Genomic DNA, 16,042 nt, shown 5'->3' on the forward strand with positions numbered 1-16,042 from the left:
CACTAAAGTATGCTTGTTTTAGTTTCTGTGATACTTACCGGCAAACAGACGCACACACACACACACACTGCCAAAATTAAACACTTACCCCTCTGTAGTGACTGCAAGTCATTGTCTGTTAATCATACTCTACACCAGTGAGACTGTCCTATGTAAACATGGGAAGACACTCTCAAACTGTTGTTTTTGCCTCTAACAATACTTATATCTTTATAATGGGCTATACGATCTCATTCCACGATATGTAGTAAAAAAATTAATCTATCTAATAGAGCAATGTTGGAAAAGCCAGAATTCTGCCTGTGTATAATACAGTACTGAAAACACACAAAAAAACAAGAAATGCATTCTAGTTTATAATTGACCTACTGGGTGTGAATGCGGTAGTAAAGTCATAATTAGAGTAAATACTGTACAGCGGTACTTTGGCTTGGCAGTTAATTGGTTGCATGGCCAAGCTAAATAACAGATGCGTGGAGCTGCGAAAGTTTGTAGATAATCCGGTTTAAAGTTTAAAAAATTTCTAACCAAATGTTTACTTATTTAAGTGTCACTGTTGGCAAGCTTTGTCCCGCCCACCTGTGAAGTAGCTGTAATTCACAATGGCGCCGTCCGAATGTCCACCCTTATCCCCTAACCCCTCGTTCACCACATAGCCCCGCACTATATAGTGGCCTAATATGTATTGCCCTCATTCTACTTTCTCCTCGTCGCATATCACATGACCACCGTTTACTGTTACGACGCACCGGCGCATAAATATCCGACTATTTGTTGTGAATAAAAATGTTTTAAAACTGTACTTTATTTCCTTTGTTGTACATATTTTCAACTTAAAAGAATTTATGATTTCCGTAGTATATGCATCGCTTTGACTCTCGCGCCATGTTTTTTTCATAGTTGCAATGCATTGTGGTCTATATCAACCCAGTCCCTGGACATTCGGACGCCACTACAAAATTTAGAATATATAGGGAGTGGGGTGCACATTTGGACACAGCCAATGACACATGCACAAGTTAATACCTCATGGCATTATGGGAAAACAATGTCATATTTTAGTATTTAGCTAGGAACTTTAGCAATACAGTGCAGTATGTTTGAATGGCATAGCCCAGTCAAAACTTTTTACTCCACTTTGGCAGCGCCAAGCTTCTCTACAAATGTTCCACAATAAAATGATTGAAATGCCATTTATCTGCTCCAGTCCCCCCCAAAACACTTTAAAAAAAAAGTGTTTTGGGGAGAAAAAAAAATTGCAGCAACCTCTGTAAATTGAAACTTTTTTTTTTCTAAAAACACCTTTTTTTTCCCTTTAAAAAGAAAAGAAAAAAGTGTTTTTAGAAAAAAATAACATTTTACTCCACTTTGGCAGCTCTACGCTTCTGTACAAATGTTCCACAATAAAATGATTGAAATGCCATTAATCTGCTCCAGTCCCCCCCAAAACACTTAAAAAATAAAAAAAATAAAAAAGGGAAAAAAAGTGTTTTTAGAAAAAACAAACTTTTTACTCCACTTTGGCAGCTCCACGCTTCGGTACAAATGTTCCACAATAAAATGAATGAAATGCCATTAATCTGCTCCAGTCCACCCCAAAACAAGAAAAAAAAGTGTTTTTAGGAGAAAAAAAAATAGCAGCGACCTCTGTAAATTGAAACACGTAGGCCATAAAGACAAAACATTCAAATTAAAAACAGTAAATAATCACCATTAATTCTAGTTCATTGGGCCCCATATGTAGCCTTGAAATGTCGTATGCGGAATCGAACCCAAGTAGACACTGGGATTCCAAAATCATATACAGTGTATAGCATATTTTATTATTGCAGCTCCAGCTGAAGCAGGCCATCCGATTGGGCTCTCCCCCATCGCTGATGTGCGTCAAGAGGACAGAAGATGCCGGAGCCATGTCGGAGGATGACGGTCTGCCCTGCAGTCCTCCTGAGTACACTTCATCTCAAGCAGCCATGGTAACACAAACCTTGGTGTTGCACTACATGGCCCATTTTGTTGCCACAACTTCTCACACATGCCGAAATGTGTTTCTCTCCTCCTGTGTCTTTCAGAATCAGGTGCAGAGAAACAGTTCCGTCAGCCTGGAGGGAGTAGACAGTGATGAGGACCAGGTAACCATAGAGACGGTACCAAACACTCAGCCTTGGTCTTATTCAACTGGAGAGTTGGTTTCAAAGTTCTAGCGCTGGTTAATGTAAGTAGTTTGTGTAGTAGTGTCAGATTATATCATCATGCAGCACAAGTAAGCATGTTCAGTTACCAACGTAACTTTTTGGGGGGGATGATTTCATTCAAGTTTTTCTAATGCAGTAACGTAGGCTAGTGATAGATTACGACCTATTCTGGCTCTCATGTAGATATTAGGGGTGTGCCAAAAAATCTATTCTCATAAAAACCGCGATTCTCATTTAGTACACTTCAGAATCGATTTTAAATGTCCCAAAATCTATTTTATTTCAATTATTTTATACTGTCTTGCCTTTGTCTGTGTGTGCCTTTATTTGGAGCGCTGTTCATGATATACCCGGTTTGGCCACTGAGGGGCAGTGTGGTTTCATGCGGTCTAATACACTGTTAAGTTGTAGCCACATTAGAGTGTAGAAGGAAAAAGTCACGATCAAGTTATTCCAATCAAAGTTTGGTTTTTTTTCGGCGTGGCGCCGTTCTTTTGAGTGATAAAAGTGCCGCGAGTAGCGCGCTATTTAGCATTAGCGTGTCAGACTGGAGTAGATCATTACGATTCCTTGCACATCTATAGATTGGAGCAAAAATAATTGTCAATCAAATCACTTTTAATCAAAATTCTTAACCAAAATCGATTTTGAATCGAACCGCAGACCCAAAAATCGGAATCGAATCGTGAGACATTCAAAGATTCCCACACCTAGTAGATATAGAACGGGAACTCCATCAGAAATGTGGCAACTGACAATTTGCTACGACAACATGAAGCCATAACAGGAAGGACATAATAAAAACAAAGCAAGGTTAATACCTGCTCTTGCTTTATTTGTAGTGACGACTCAAAGTTGTCATTTTCAGTATGATGTTTTCAGTCCTTCACATTGTTTTGGCCTGTTCTTCTTTACAAAATGACATGAGTTCATTGAGTGTGGTTGGGTTTTACTTGGATACAGTTTTCTTTAAGTCCTTCAACAGAATTTGAATTAGGTTGAGATGTAGACTTTTTTACTGAGCCATTACAATAGCAATGTCTTTCCTTTTTCACCATTCACTTGTAGATTTGCTGGTGTTTTTAGGTTCAGTGTCTTCTTGAACCCATGGCCTCACATTTAATTCTTTTAAATTCGGTTGACTCAAAAGCTGGGAAGCTCAGCAAGCCCTGCCCTGGTCATCTCCCCTCTGCCAGCAGATGTAAGACACCATTTTGATCTAGTCAAATACAAAGTTTTCTAGAAAAGAAAGTTAATGCTTTGCAGAAAGAAGTCAGGTATTTAAATGTAGGCCAGGAAATCCATCCAAGCCAGCAGAATTAAGAACATTTATGTGATTTATGAAAGCCAGGAGGACAATTTAGGCTGAGCAGCAGAGCTTTGTATAATTGAGATATTTCCCATGTGATGACGACGGAAAAAAACATCTCATGATTCAGTTGAATCACTTGTGGTTACTCTAAAAGCCCCCTTCATGTGTTTTGACCTCCTTCTCTCTTCAGCTCCATCTCGCCACCTTGTTCAAACCCTTAGAAATCTGTTTTGTCATGAACCGCACTCTTTCTACTTCAATTGTGAATCTCTTGACCTGTTGTAGTGCTAATGCTTTAGCACTTAAATAAACCTAATGGGATTGTTTTTTGTTTTTTTAAGCTTTTTTTTTAGATCTATGGCAAAGTAAATATCCCAATTAAAGATGGGTACAAGTTTACTGCCTTTAATGTGCACAGAAAGTGCAGTCAGCAAAAGTATAAGTATTAAATGATGTACTTGAAGTTATTCTAGCAAGTGTGAACTTTTCCTTCTGAAACCACTCCAAATGTTGAGCAACAAACATGCACAGAAAAGTCTGGGGGGGGTTAAAAACCCTGAAATGCTTTTACATACATACAGGAATATGATGAAAACCCCACAGTAACTGAATGCAGCTGTTAAAGATGACTTCCAGAGCATTTTAGGGCGTATGCACACTTGGCCATTTGAAGCATGGCAGACGTGTGCGGGGTTTCCACTCCCTCTTCTGCCCCCTGCCGTACGTGATCATGCAAAATCATTCCAGACATCATTCCTAGGTATGCATGATTAGAGCAATCACACTTAGGCAACCCGCCCCCCTTTTTTTAACGTAACATTTAGTGGCTTTTTTTTTTTTAAATCTTGCAAACAAACAAATAAAACTAAACAAAAATAATTTTTGAAAAAGTAAAAACTAATAAAACTAACAAACTTGCTCTAAAAACTAATTGAATATAACTTAATATAAACAACAAAATTAAAAATAAAACAAAAATCCCAAACTATTACATAACCCTGCTAAGATGGTTGCAATTGCAAGGCATAAATACAAACACACGGGATGGATATATAGATTGAGGAGGGATTAAAATTAATGTGAAAGAAATCTAAAGTGTAAAATATTCCATGTCGGTAAATTTGTAATACGGCTACAACATGACATAATGGGGGGAATATGAAGAGGTTAAATACAACACGCTGTTAACAGCGTACATTTCACCTCCACTTGGAAAGTGAGTTCTCTTTTGTCATACTTCAGTTTTTCTTGAAACCTTTCCAATTCTGAAATCTTCTCCTGATGGAGCAGAACACAGCCTTTGCAGTATAATCAACACCACAAGTGTTAGCGCCGTGTTTAAAGCACAGCTAATATTTATACAGCTGGACACACTCACACACAGTCGTGCTCTATTTCCTTTTTGGTTTCCTATCTGCAGACTTCATCATTCAAGTAAGAATCTTAACTTTTCAACACCAACCAACCATCATTTCATGGTTTGAAGTTTCCTTCTCAAAGCCACAACAAGTCAGTGACTCATGTGTGATGTGAGCTGCACTGTCTGGAACGAATCTCCTCAAACAATGGCGGACAAGGCTGTGGTTACTGTTGGTATTTGAGATTCATTTCGCCAAGATCATTGGTTAAGATTTGTTTTAACGAAAAAACATCATCCATAGGTTTCTGTAAATGGTATCTCACTTGAAGGCATCACAGTGTAGTAGCGGTTAGCATGTCTGAATCACAATCGAGACCTCCCGTGTTTGAATCTCTATTGAAGACTCAAAATTGTCACAAGGCATAAATGTGAGTGTGAACAGTTGTTTATTTAAATGTGCCCTGTGATTGGCTGGCAATCAGCTTCCTGTCAGCTGGGATAGTCTCCTGCTCACCCATGACCCTCATGAGGACAAGCAGTAAAGAAGATGGATGGCTAAATACGTGACGTGACAGATTTAATTGAAACCTTCTTTTCCTGTTCTCTTCTCAGCTGTCATGCGCGGCCTCCAGCAGAGCAGTGAGCCCCCTGGTGGCGGTTCCGGGAGATTTCAGCCAGCCTGCGAGCCCGTTTGGCTGCCTGGATAACGCTGCTGCCAAACACAAGCTGGGCCTGAGACACAAGGCCTGCAACAGAAGGAAACCTGCCAATGTAAGAACACGGATATGTACTGCGTATTTCTCATACTGTTGAAAAGCGGTCGCTTCCTGGGAGCCAAACTGTTCTAGCATCGACATGCTGAAAATGATGCGTGCCTGGCCTGCCTGATGATCAATAAAATAGCTTTCAGCATTTTTACTGTGGCAATCAGCTCTCCGATAAAAACTTGCTGTGACCCATTTTAGTTCCTAACTCCTAACTTGTTGGGGAGAAAATTCATGTTTGCACAAGGTTGTATTGGAACAACTTGGACTATGTAGACATAAGTATGGACCGGTGTGATCATTATGTTCACTGCCACAGTCAAGTTGAAATAGAAAAGGGCCTTCTCGAAACTGTGCACACTTACCAGCCAAGGACAACCCTGACTGATGTATTACTGTTCTTTCAGGGTGTTTCCAAAGACTTTTGTTCAGTAGTGTCCACCTCAGTGAAAGAGCAGTTGTTTGTTTGTTGCTTTTAAGAATGGAATGACATCATGGATGCAGTGGACTACCATGAAATTTTTCCGCATTCACAGCACAACAAAAGTATTATTTATTCACTAACTTTTTTTTTATTTTTTATTATTGTATTTATCATACATCATGCCTCATTGGATAGCTGGTTACCACATACAGCAGAACCACTCAATACAGTCCAAAATTACTTTTTCTACTTTTTTTGTGACCTAAAAATGGTAACAGTACAAAATTCAATTATTTTTTTTTATTATTTTTTTTTTTTTACAAGTACTTGATGTGTAAAAGTTTGAGAACCTTATGATGCACTTTGATAGTTTTGCCTTGCACCTTGCGTGTTTCCTAACTTCTTCTCTGGACCAATAGTTGCCCTGCTGATCGTTTGGTGTCTGTTCCATGCAGAGGCTTGAGATTAAATCAGAGGAACACAACGGTATGGATGGATCGTTGAGCATCCCCTCCCTAGAAAGTTCAGAGGCACAAGAGGAAGAGAAGATAAGAGGTTAGTGCTTATGTTGCCACACTTCCTGCTTGCTACCATCTACCTCTGTTGTCACTTTTATCTGTTTCTGGCTGCTGATTCAGATGCAATTGGAGATGTCCTTAAACAAAAGCTCAAAGAAGAGGAAGAAGGTCGGGAGAAAGAACAGCCCTCGATGCAGGGATCAGAGGGAGAGGATGAGTCCGAAGCAGAGCAGAATGTCTCACTCGCTCAGGGCGCTTCCTGTCAATCGGAGGTGGTAGCAGCTGACGTTGAGCCTCCCCCCTCTCCCCAACTCAGTACCAGAAGCTCCTCTCTGGACAGTCTCAGGTGATTAAACATCAGTTCCTCATTTTATTTGACTTGTTTTGATTTCTCCTACTAATCAAACCCTATCCTTGCTGTTTCCAGAGCCACACCAGAGCTCCCTGCTGGCCACGAAGACCTCACAGTCCATTCATTTGTGAGTGGAAAAGAGGAGAACATGGATGAACCAGATCAAGAAGAAGATGGATTTGGGGAAGGTGTGGAGGATGACGGCTCCTTCTTACAAGAAGTGCTGAGCTCCCTGAAGACATCTCTACCTTCTTGCGCTTCATGTGTGGACTCTGAGGATGTTGTCCTGGAGGTGAAGGAAGACAACAAGGAGGCAGAAGATGAAGAGGAGGTGAAGGATGAGCCTGCGTTTCAGCATATTGCTCCTTGTGAGACCCTCCTGTTGGATCAGTCCAGTGAGGAAGAGGAGAAGGAGGAGGCAGCCACTTTGACCAGTCCTTCTCTACATGTTGAGGAAGAGCAGGAAAGTGAAGATGATGATGAAAAAGAAGAAGAGGAGGAGGAGGAGGAGGAGGAGGAGGAGGAGGAGGAACTTGTCGTGGAAAGATTCAGTCAGCCTTGTGTATGTTATTTTATTATTATTATTATTATTAAAATATCATCCATTCCCAGGAACTTACCATGATCTTATTTATACACAAATAAGTTTTGATTTTAATTGATTAGACTGAAATTGGACCACCTTTTTACAGACTTTGATACATTTACCAATACCAAGTACCGATACTACTTGTATTTTTGGTACTTAAAAACAAAACAAAAAAAAAATGATAATTTTATGGAAAGACCGAAGTATCTAAATATGGATTTTTTTTCCTTAAAATTGCATTAAATAAACGGCAATTTTCTATTCTTATGATGTCTAGTTCGTTCGTGATTGTAGCACGGCCACAAGAGTCAGCCGCCGTTGCGAGTACCAATACATTGAAATAAGGCCAATATCAGCCCGATGCCGATACCTGGTATCGGTACTCGGCCACCCCTAGTTATAACACATTGCATTGTGGGCATGTTCCACCTTTTATGTATGCAAAATGAGTGAAAAAGAACAAATGTGTTTTGTAAATGAGACAAATTTTGGGTACACTTTCACATTGCAGTTGTACACAATGTATTTAGATCCTGTCTTTATTGTTGTGGTAGTAGTAGTGGCACTGCATCATACTGAATTTTATGTAAAATTTGGGATTTTTTTAGTCCTTGTGTCCCTAAATAAATAAATCATAAATATGATAAATTAACTAATTAACTCTTTCAACTAAATTTGCTGTTATCGTTTTCATGTTTAGGCTGCTGTTGTATTTATTTGTCTACATTTAAATTGCCTGTGCAATTTTTGTGCAAACATTTTTGGAAATTTTGAGCTTTAATTTTTTTTTAAGAATGCAATAGAGACATGTATAGCATATTCGATAAAAATACTGATGCAGCTAATGTAAGTTGGTAAAATACAAATTTGACCCGCTGTCAAACATTTTCTAATGACTGTACATCACTGCAAACAACCACAATAACAAACATCATTATATTATTATCAACATTTGATAATCCAAACCCAAAGCAGACTCTTAAGGCAGGACCTACTGTGTGTTGATGAGTATAAGAATTACCCCTAGAAAATAGGTACTCCATGTGTTTAATTTGTGTTGAAAATGTGCGCAAAAATGATTTAATTTGTTTCTCCTTTCAGGTCCAATTAGAGGATACACCACAAGACTCGCCACAGGAAGTCAAACCTGATGAACAACATGACTTCCACCAAACAGAATCAAATCACTGGGATGAACAAGAAACTGAAGCAACTGAGGAAGAGCAGAAGGTAACAGATATTGAAAAGGAGGAAGAAAGTCATGAGGTGAGGGGGGATGAGGAGGTCGAGGAAAATCAACAGTGGATAGAAGAGTCAGAAGAAGAAGAGTGGGAAATTATTCCTGATGAAGCACGCCAAGAAGTTTGCAATGTGTCCATATTGCAGGTGCAAAGGGAAGATGCAGAAGATGATGTCATGAATACCGCACCTCAAGAGTCATGTGATCTGTTAGCCGACTCTGTCCATAAGAGCCAAATGTCTCCCAATGAAAACGACCGCGGAAGGAAAGCAAGTGAGGGGGAAGTGGAGGAGGATGACCACTTTAAGCACACAGGGCTACAATCACAACCACAGGAAGAAGCAGACCGGGAGAAGGATGGGGATGTGGAGCAGGAAGAATTACTGGAGCTGAAAGAAGAAATAGAAGCAAACCAAACAATATCACTTCAACTGTCTTCGTCTTCTTCGCTCTTTGAATGTCCTTCACAAGACGGTGAGACCCTCGCTGTCAGTACAACTCCCGAAGAGACCACCATTCCCACCCAGATCAACGTTCCCACTGAGCCCTTCTCGAAGACAGCAACCACTACTGTGCACATAAACCTCGCCTCTCCAAACTCAAAATCAGGCACATTTGCCTTTCAGTTATCCCCAACTGACGAAGGTTCCAAAGTGGCATCTTTTTATACAACAGAGCAACATGCTGCTGAAGAGACCACTGGCACAGTGACAGAAGTAAAAGAAGAGCCGGTGACGCCCATCTGTGATACAGCTGCTGTGGTGGAAGAACCCGAGGGGGAAGTAGCCAATCAGACGCTTGAACGTCCCAATGAGAGCAAAGTTCGCTTCACCGTCGCCCCCGCCTGGCAGAGATCGCTCTCTGGTGGGGAGGCCAAAGAGATCCCGCCCTCTTCATCAGCCCCCAGCGCAGGGCCTGAGGATGAGGATGTGGAGGAGACCACCAAGAAGGAGCCAGAGGTGGAGACCCAGATGGAAAAAAATGTGAAAACAGCAGTGGCTGGTGGGACTGCTGTCAAAGCTCCAAATGTTGTGGTCCAAGAGCCAGTCAGAGCACAAGCCTCGGTTACTGCAGCCAAAGAAGGTGAGAAAACATTGTGGGTGGAGATGTCAATTTACTGCATGTGCTTGAAATATGCATGTCGCTTGTACCTCCAAAGTCGTCACTGTTCAGGAGACCCCAAAAACATTGCATCATTGCATGATCAAAGAGAGCAAGCCATGAGCAACACTTAAGATCGGTCAGTAATTTGTACAATAAATTTTTATTTTTTTTTAAAAAGACACCCATACCTGTGGACTGACCAAAAGTATGGATTTTTTAAGAAAGAAACAACAAAAAACTAATTGTGACTTGTGAATTTTTGGCCCGACGCCATAGATGTGCTTTTTAGGACTGTGATCTTCATGGGTAATTTTTGCAGATTGATTTTCACAAAGTCACCCATTTGTTTCTATCTATCCTGTTATTTGCTGAAAAACTTACCAATTGACTCTATTTTGTGCTAAAGACAAAATTATAAAAGCATTAAATTGCCACAACAGCATATTATTGTCACCTAGCAACAAAAAAAGATTACAAAAATGAGATTCAAACTCATCATGATGGGGTTTAAATTCATCATGACTAGATTTAAAGTCAATGCACCGAGACTTTTGTGACGAGATTTAAAGTGGTGTGGCAAGATTTAAAGTCGACATGACGAGATTCACCGTTGAACCGTGTTGAAACTAATTGTGTTATTTTGACAACAAAAAAAGTCCTTTGCTGCCATCTTGTGGTATCTTAAGGTATTTAGACCTTTTATGGGGCATCATTTACTGTACGGTTCACTGTAGCTAGGACTGGAGACATACCGGTACTCAAATTTTTCAAAACTGACTTCAGTAGTCTCTAACATTATTCAGGAAAAATACACAAATGGTAAAAACTTTAATGAAACAAAAAATATATATATGGTACCACATTTAATATCGACTGTTTGAAACCTGGGAAAGTTCTGTCTAGTGCAAATGCCAAGTACGGTATTTGTTACCGTGACGACCAAGGGCAGCAGCTACTCAATGTAACCAATTTAGCAACAGCTTCATTAAGCCACTTTCTAACCCCTTTGACAACTTTTTTTAAGCAGTGATCAGCAAATGTGGTGACTTTTTGTGGCTTTCTTCTTACTTCTCGAGCAGAGGTGGGCAATCTCGGTCCTCGAAGGGCCGGAGTCCTGCAGGTTTTGGGCGGTTTCTCACTTCCAACACACGCTGATTCCAATCAACAGGATCGTTATCAGGCTTATGCAGAGCTCGCTGATGAGCTGATCATATATCAGCTGTGTTGGAGAAGGGCAACATGCAAAACCTGCAGGATTCCAGCCCTCGATGCCCACCTCTGTTCTAGAGAATGCAAATAAATGTCACTTGCACAATTATACTCATATTAATTGTGTGTTGTTTTTTTAACATATAAAAAGTAAATGTTCCATAATATATCCCATTTAAAAGAGTTTTATCTTCTACCAAAATTAAAGTACAGTTTATCCTGGACTTCTATCTACAGAGAGTGCTGTGGTGACAGAGGGTAACTACAACACTCCCTTTGGAGTTCGGCTGAGGAAGACAACAATTGTGCACCGATTCAGCTCGGAGGAGGAAATCACAGAGGTGAAAACCAATGTTCGATTCCTGATGTCTTTTCTGGGTTCATTCTTTAACCTTTCAGGTTAGATGAAATGTTCTGGGAAAGGGACATCTGAAATCTGATACTGCTGTATATGGCAACAGGGTTATATGCAACTTGATTGTACTACTGCCATCTAGTGGAATATCATTTTATTGTTCTGCCCGTCCCCATTACTGACATGGATTAACATTAAAATTATTTATAGTAAATACAGTACTTTTTTTAAATGTTTTCTTTAAATGAAATTGGCCAATTTCTTGTGCACAGCGGATGTGAATCACCCACAACTTTCAGTATGTTTGTGTATAGATATTGCAATTTCAAAAAAGTCTTCACAATTTCCAAAGTTAATGCCACAGCGATAACAACATTTAATTGTATATCTGTAACAGAGAAAATAAGGAATTATTTTGGCACTATTAGTGTATATGCTTAGAGGGTTTTTTTTTTATTTATTCTGGACTACTTTCAAATTCCAAATCAAAAAGTGTGCATGTTGGCTCTTGCAAAAGAATTGCAAAGCCTGCTGAAATGTTTCCAATGTTTATCTGGTGACTCCTAGTGGCTGAAATGGGAAATGCAGCTGTGAACTTGTACCGATTACCGCATTTGATATGTCCTCATTTTAGCCACCTGTTGAGCCTTCAGCACCACCTGTTAGTTGCAAGGTTGAAGTAACCAGTTTCAAACCCGCCATAAGCCAACCGGTTGGCACCAAACCTGCCCTTCCCAAGAAACCAGATATCCATGGGGAGCCTGGCCTGAAAACCAAGCGTGTCTCAGGTGCATATAAACTCACGTGCATGTACACACACATTTGAGAACATAAAACCAACATTTGCAAACAAGTTCCAATGAAATGAATCCTGTGTCTCATTTAGAGCCTGCCACAGCTTGTGGTGATTCTGCTGAATCGGAGGGTCCCAGCTGGATCTCCGTGGCCAGACAGAAACAAAAGATCTACAAAGAAAATTCATTGGATGAGATGACCATCAAGAAGGTAAGTCGTCAGTTTAATTCTCAATCTAAAAACATTATTCAGATTTGGACTTTGATGATCGTCATTTGTGTTTTTTATTCCCCCTGGTTGCTGCCTGTGCATACTTGAATGACAAATGAATGTGCCGCTTTTCATTTGTCATCAGGAGGAAGAGGACACGCAGCCTTTATTGCCTGCGTGCGTCAACTCGGCATCCAAAAAGGAAATCTGCACCAAAACACCTGAATTCTCTGCAAAAGGTCTGAACGCAAGCACACATCCAAAAAGGAGCTCTCGGAGAAACTCGTGCACGCTTACACGCACGTTCTGAAGTCAGTACTGTAAAATGAGTTAAGTCTTAGCACAGGTGTCAAACTCTATTTGCGGGCTCCATCCTTGTTGTAAATTATGATTACCTTCAGAGCACACACTATAAACATCTCATATAAACATGCAGTGCTCACCATAAATAAGTGCCCCCTTTTGAGAATTCTGTTGTTGTTTTTGTCATTTCTCATTTCTCAACATTTTTGAATTACAAAAAAAAAAAGCTTTGCTAGACTTTCATTGGTGTGCAGGGGGGAGGCATCAGTATTTTGTACTTGAGTCCAATTAGTTGTATTTATTTATTTATTTTATTTATTTATTTTTTTTAATGAGTGGGTTTTTCAAGTATGAGACTAAGGTTACTTTTCTTTTACTGTTACTCTTACCTTTTCTTTAGTATTTTTTTCCCAACAACTTTTACCCTACTTTGTACTTTGGATGGTATTTTTCTCATAATGGACTTGTTGCTTTAGCCTCCGTGCATGTTGACACAAATTGAAAATAAAAAGATATTTAACTGCAATTGAGATCTTCATTGATTGACATTTTGGGACTTAGGACGGAAATAAACTGTGACAATGGCAACATGAAAAAATGTGGAAAAAGGATCATTAACGAGGACAGAAATTCAGACAAAGATATTCCCTATCCATCCTTTGAAGGGACCACACAATATTTGGTCAATTATACTGAAAGCTCCTCTCAGCCAATCAGCAAACAAAATAAATGCTAATAATGAACATGTTATTATTTAAATATAATGTATACATAAATTATACAGCTGCATCATTATTATAAACGCAAATGATAGATTTTTCCACCAGTAAAAATAAGTGCTAAATGTGCATCAGCAATTTCTTGAATTAAGTCATTTTGGATTCATTCAAGTCATTCTAAACAATTTAATTACTCTTATAAAGCAATATCATTTGATTGAATGTGCAGTCCATTTTAAACGAATAATTTGAGTATAGTGTATACAGTCTTTAAGTGTAGTGTTAATGTTAAAATATGTGCATAATGTTACAGTTGCCTATAATACTATTACTCTATACACACACTATACTAACATTAATTATAGTGTACATTTTATGATTAAAACCTCCATTTTTGATGACCACTCTGGCCTACTAGACAGCTGTATTTTAATGTTAGTTTCAATAGTCTATTGATGATTGAAGTCATTTTTGGTGCATTTCTTAATAAAAAAAAATCATCTGAAATTTTTCCTCTGACATGCACTCAATGATATTTTTTTCTTCCTCCAGTGAGTTCATCCGAGATGAGCAAGCCTTCATCATGTACAGAAAACGAGACCAGGAAGTCTCTGTCCCCTTTGACTTCAGTGCCACCTCAACCTGCAAAATCTCAGTCACTTCCCTGCCCTCTGACCCCCAAACCAGCGCTTCCGTCGATCTCATCCAAACCTGCACCACAGGCTGCCCCCTCCTATCGATCCCTATCCCCTCCTACTCCTGTTCCAGTTGCCATCAAAGTTCCTTCTAACTCCAAACCGCCGCCCACTCTGTCCAAACCCGCCCCAGAACCCAAGCCAGCGCAGACCCCCAACACAACACTCACCTCGCCCCCTTTTTCATCAAGAACCAACCCTCCGCTGCCGGCTGCGAGAGTTCCTGCACTTTCCGGCCCGTCTGCAGCATCTCAACGCGCTCTCCCACCTCCATCTTTGCCCCAGGACGAGCCACCGTGGATGGCTCTGGCCAAGAAGAAGGCCAAAGCCTGGAGTGAGATGCCACAGATAGTTCAGTGACAGTCGGGGCGCGGCTTATAGAAGGTTCGGTACTCTGGTCCAGTGTGACCTGTGCATTGAAGGCCCAAAAGGTTCACATTTGATGACTTGACTCTATAAAGAGTCTGAATGCATTTGCACATTATTGAAATGTTAATTGTTCTCTCTTGCTTCCTTGCTTCTTCTTTCTAAGCATGTCTCACACAAATTCTTAAGATGTTGTACAGCAAATGTTGCATTAATGACAGGGTAAGTACCTCCAAAATATATATTGTATGTAGCTCTAACTTGAAAGGTTTGTCCACACGTGTGCACTTTTAGTTTATAAGAAAGTGCCTGTTTGAGAGAAAAAAACATATTTTTTGAAATTATGAATGGCCAAACTAAAAAAATATATATATTGGAAAAAGTGAAAACCCCAATGGACAAAAAACATAGACCGACCCGTAAAAGTTTATCTAAATCGGGTAATAGCAACACTTCTGGATTTCTTAAGATCCTCAAATGTTTCATTGTAAAACAGTCTGTACTTGTAATGCTCTAACTAACATGGCCATGCCTGGGGGAAAGAATTCTGACATTAGTCAATTACAAATTCGGTCTATTTTTCCCTTGTACCTGTTATTTTCTCTCTCTCGTAATTTCCATATTTGATAACTTTTTGTTGAAAAGTGTTTACTGCCCAACATGGTTAACAGAGGCCAAGTGAGACAAGGTTTATTTTAGGATTTAATACAATTTTGAGGGATTTGACCAGAAGTTAACGGACCAAAGTTGTGCTGGTGTTTCACCTAAACGTTTCCTTAAAGGGCCACCATTACTTTTCAGGTGGTCAATGCATTTTAAGTCTTTGTCTGTCATCCTACAGGAACGTGATCTTAAAATGTTTATTACACAGATTTAAGTCTTTATTTTTATTTTTTTTTTACTGCATCATGTTGGCAGCCATATGCGGGTTGTTTAATATCTAATCACTAACAAATGTACAGTACGTTAATGACACAGAAAGTCTTACATAGAAGCAGTAGCCATTTGGAGATTCATGTTCTGCTAATGTAGAGGAAAGCATCAAGAAAGGCAAGAGAGATGGCATTGCTATCAAATTAATCTATCTCACTATGTTTTATTTTGTATTGCCTTTTGAGTCTTTTTCGTGTACATACAGTATATGGTGCAGTAAATGACAAATGAGATCATTTCCTTGTGTTTTTGTATTTCAATTCACATCTGATAAATATATATATTTTTTAAGCATCACCATGCTTTTTTTTAAAAAAAATGTTTTACCTGTATTAGCAGGTAACGCAGCAAAGTGGTGGTGGGGTAAGCCACAGGGTGGACTTGAATTTGACACCTTTGTTTATCATGCGATTAGAATTACGGGAATCTATTGGCTGCATAAATAGATTGCGTACGGAAGTGGAAAGTCAGTTTATTCGCTTGGAAGAGATGACTACTTTGTCCACGGACAAAAAGCATGTCTACAGACAGGGGATTAAAGCGGATAATTAAATTAGACTTTCATATGAACTCTCTGAAAATTGTTAATATGAAGAAAAGAA

At 39.5% G+C, this 16,042-nt stretch overlaps 1 protein-coding gene across 5 annotated transcripts in view; it reads left to right on the forward strand.

Annotated features, from left to right (window-relative positions):
• Nucleotides 1-15,678, forward strand: part of LOC144059346 (uncharacterized) — a 48,920-nt gene extending 33,242 nt beyond the window's left edge. For all 5 annotated transcript variants that reach the window (XM_077578349.1, XM_077578352.1, XM_077578351.1 and 2 more), the window contains 12 exons: nucleotides 1,833-1,973; nucleotides 2,070-2,129; nucleotides 5,477-5,635; nucleotides 6,508-6,607; nucleotides 6,691-6,916; nucleotides 6,998-7,484; nucleotides 8,613-9,834; nucleotides 11,302-11,405; nucleotides 12,054-12,207; nucleotides 12,306-12,424; nucleotides 12,570-12,663; nucleotides 13,999-15,678. In XM_077578349.1, the coding sequence (XP_077434475.1) occupies nucleotides 1,833-1,973; nucleotides 2,070-2,129; nucleotides 5,477-5,635; nucleotides 6,508-6,607; nucleotides 6,691-6,916; nucleotides 6,998-7,484; nucleotides 8,613-9,834; nucleotides 11,302-11,405; nucleotides 12,054-12,207; nucleotides 12,306-12,424; nucleotides 12,570-12,663; nucleotides 13,999-14,501 (3,369 nt within the window). In that variant the 3' untranslated portion in view covers nucleotides 14,502-15,678. The remainder of the gene's footprint in view (nucleotides 1-1,832; nucleotides 1,974-2,069; nucleotides 2,130-5,476; nucleotides 5,636-6,507; nucleotides 6,608-6,690; nucleotides 6,917-6,997; nucleotides 7,485-8,612; nucleotides 9,835-11,301; nucleotides 11,406-12,053; nucleotides 12,208-12,305; nucleotides 12,425-12,569; nucleotides 12,664-13,998) is intronic.
• The last annotated feature ends 364 nt before the right edge of the window (nucleotides 15,679-16,042 follow it).

This window comes from Vanacampus margaritifer, chromosome 10 (genome assembly GCF_051991255.1).
Source record: "Vanacampus margaritifer isolate UIUO_Vmar chromosome 10, RoL_Vmar_1.0, whole genome shotgun sequence".
Lineage (NCBI taxonomy): Eukaryota > Metazoa > Chordata > Actinopteri > Syngnathiformes > Syngnathidae > Vanacampus > Vanacampus margaritifer.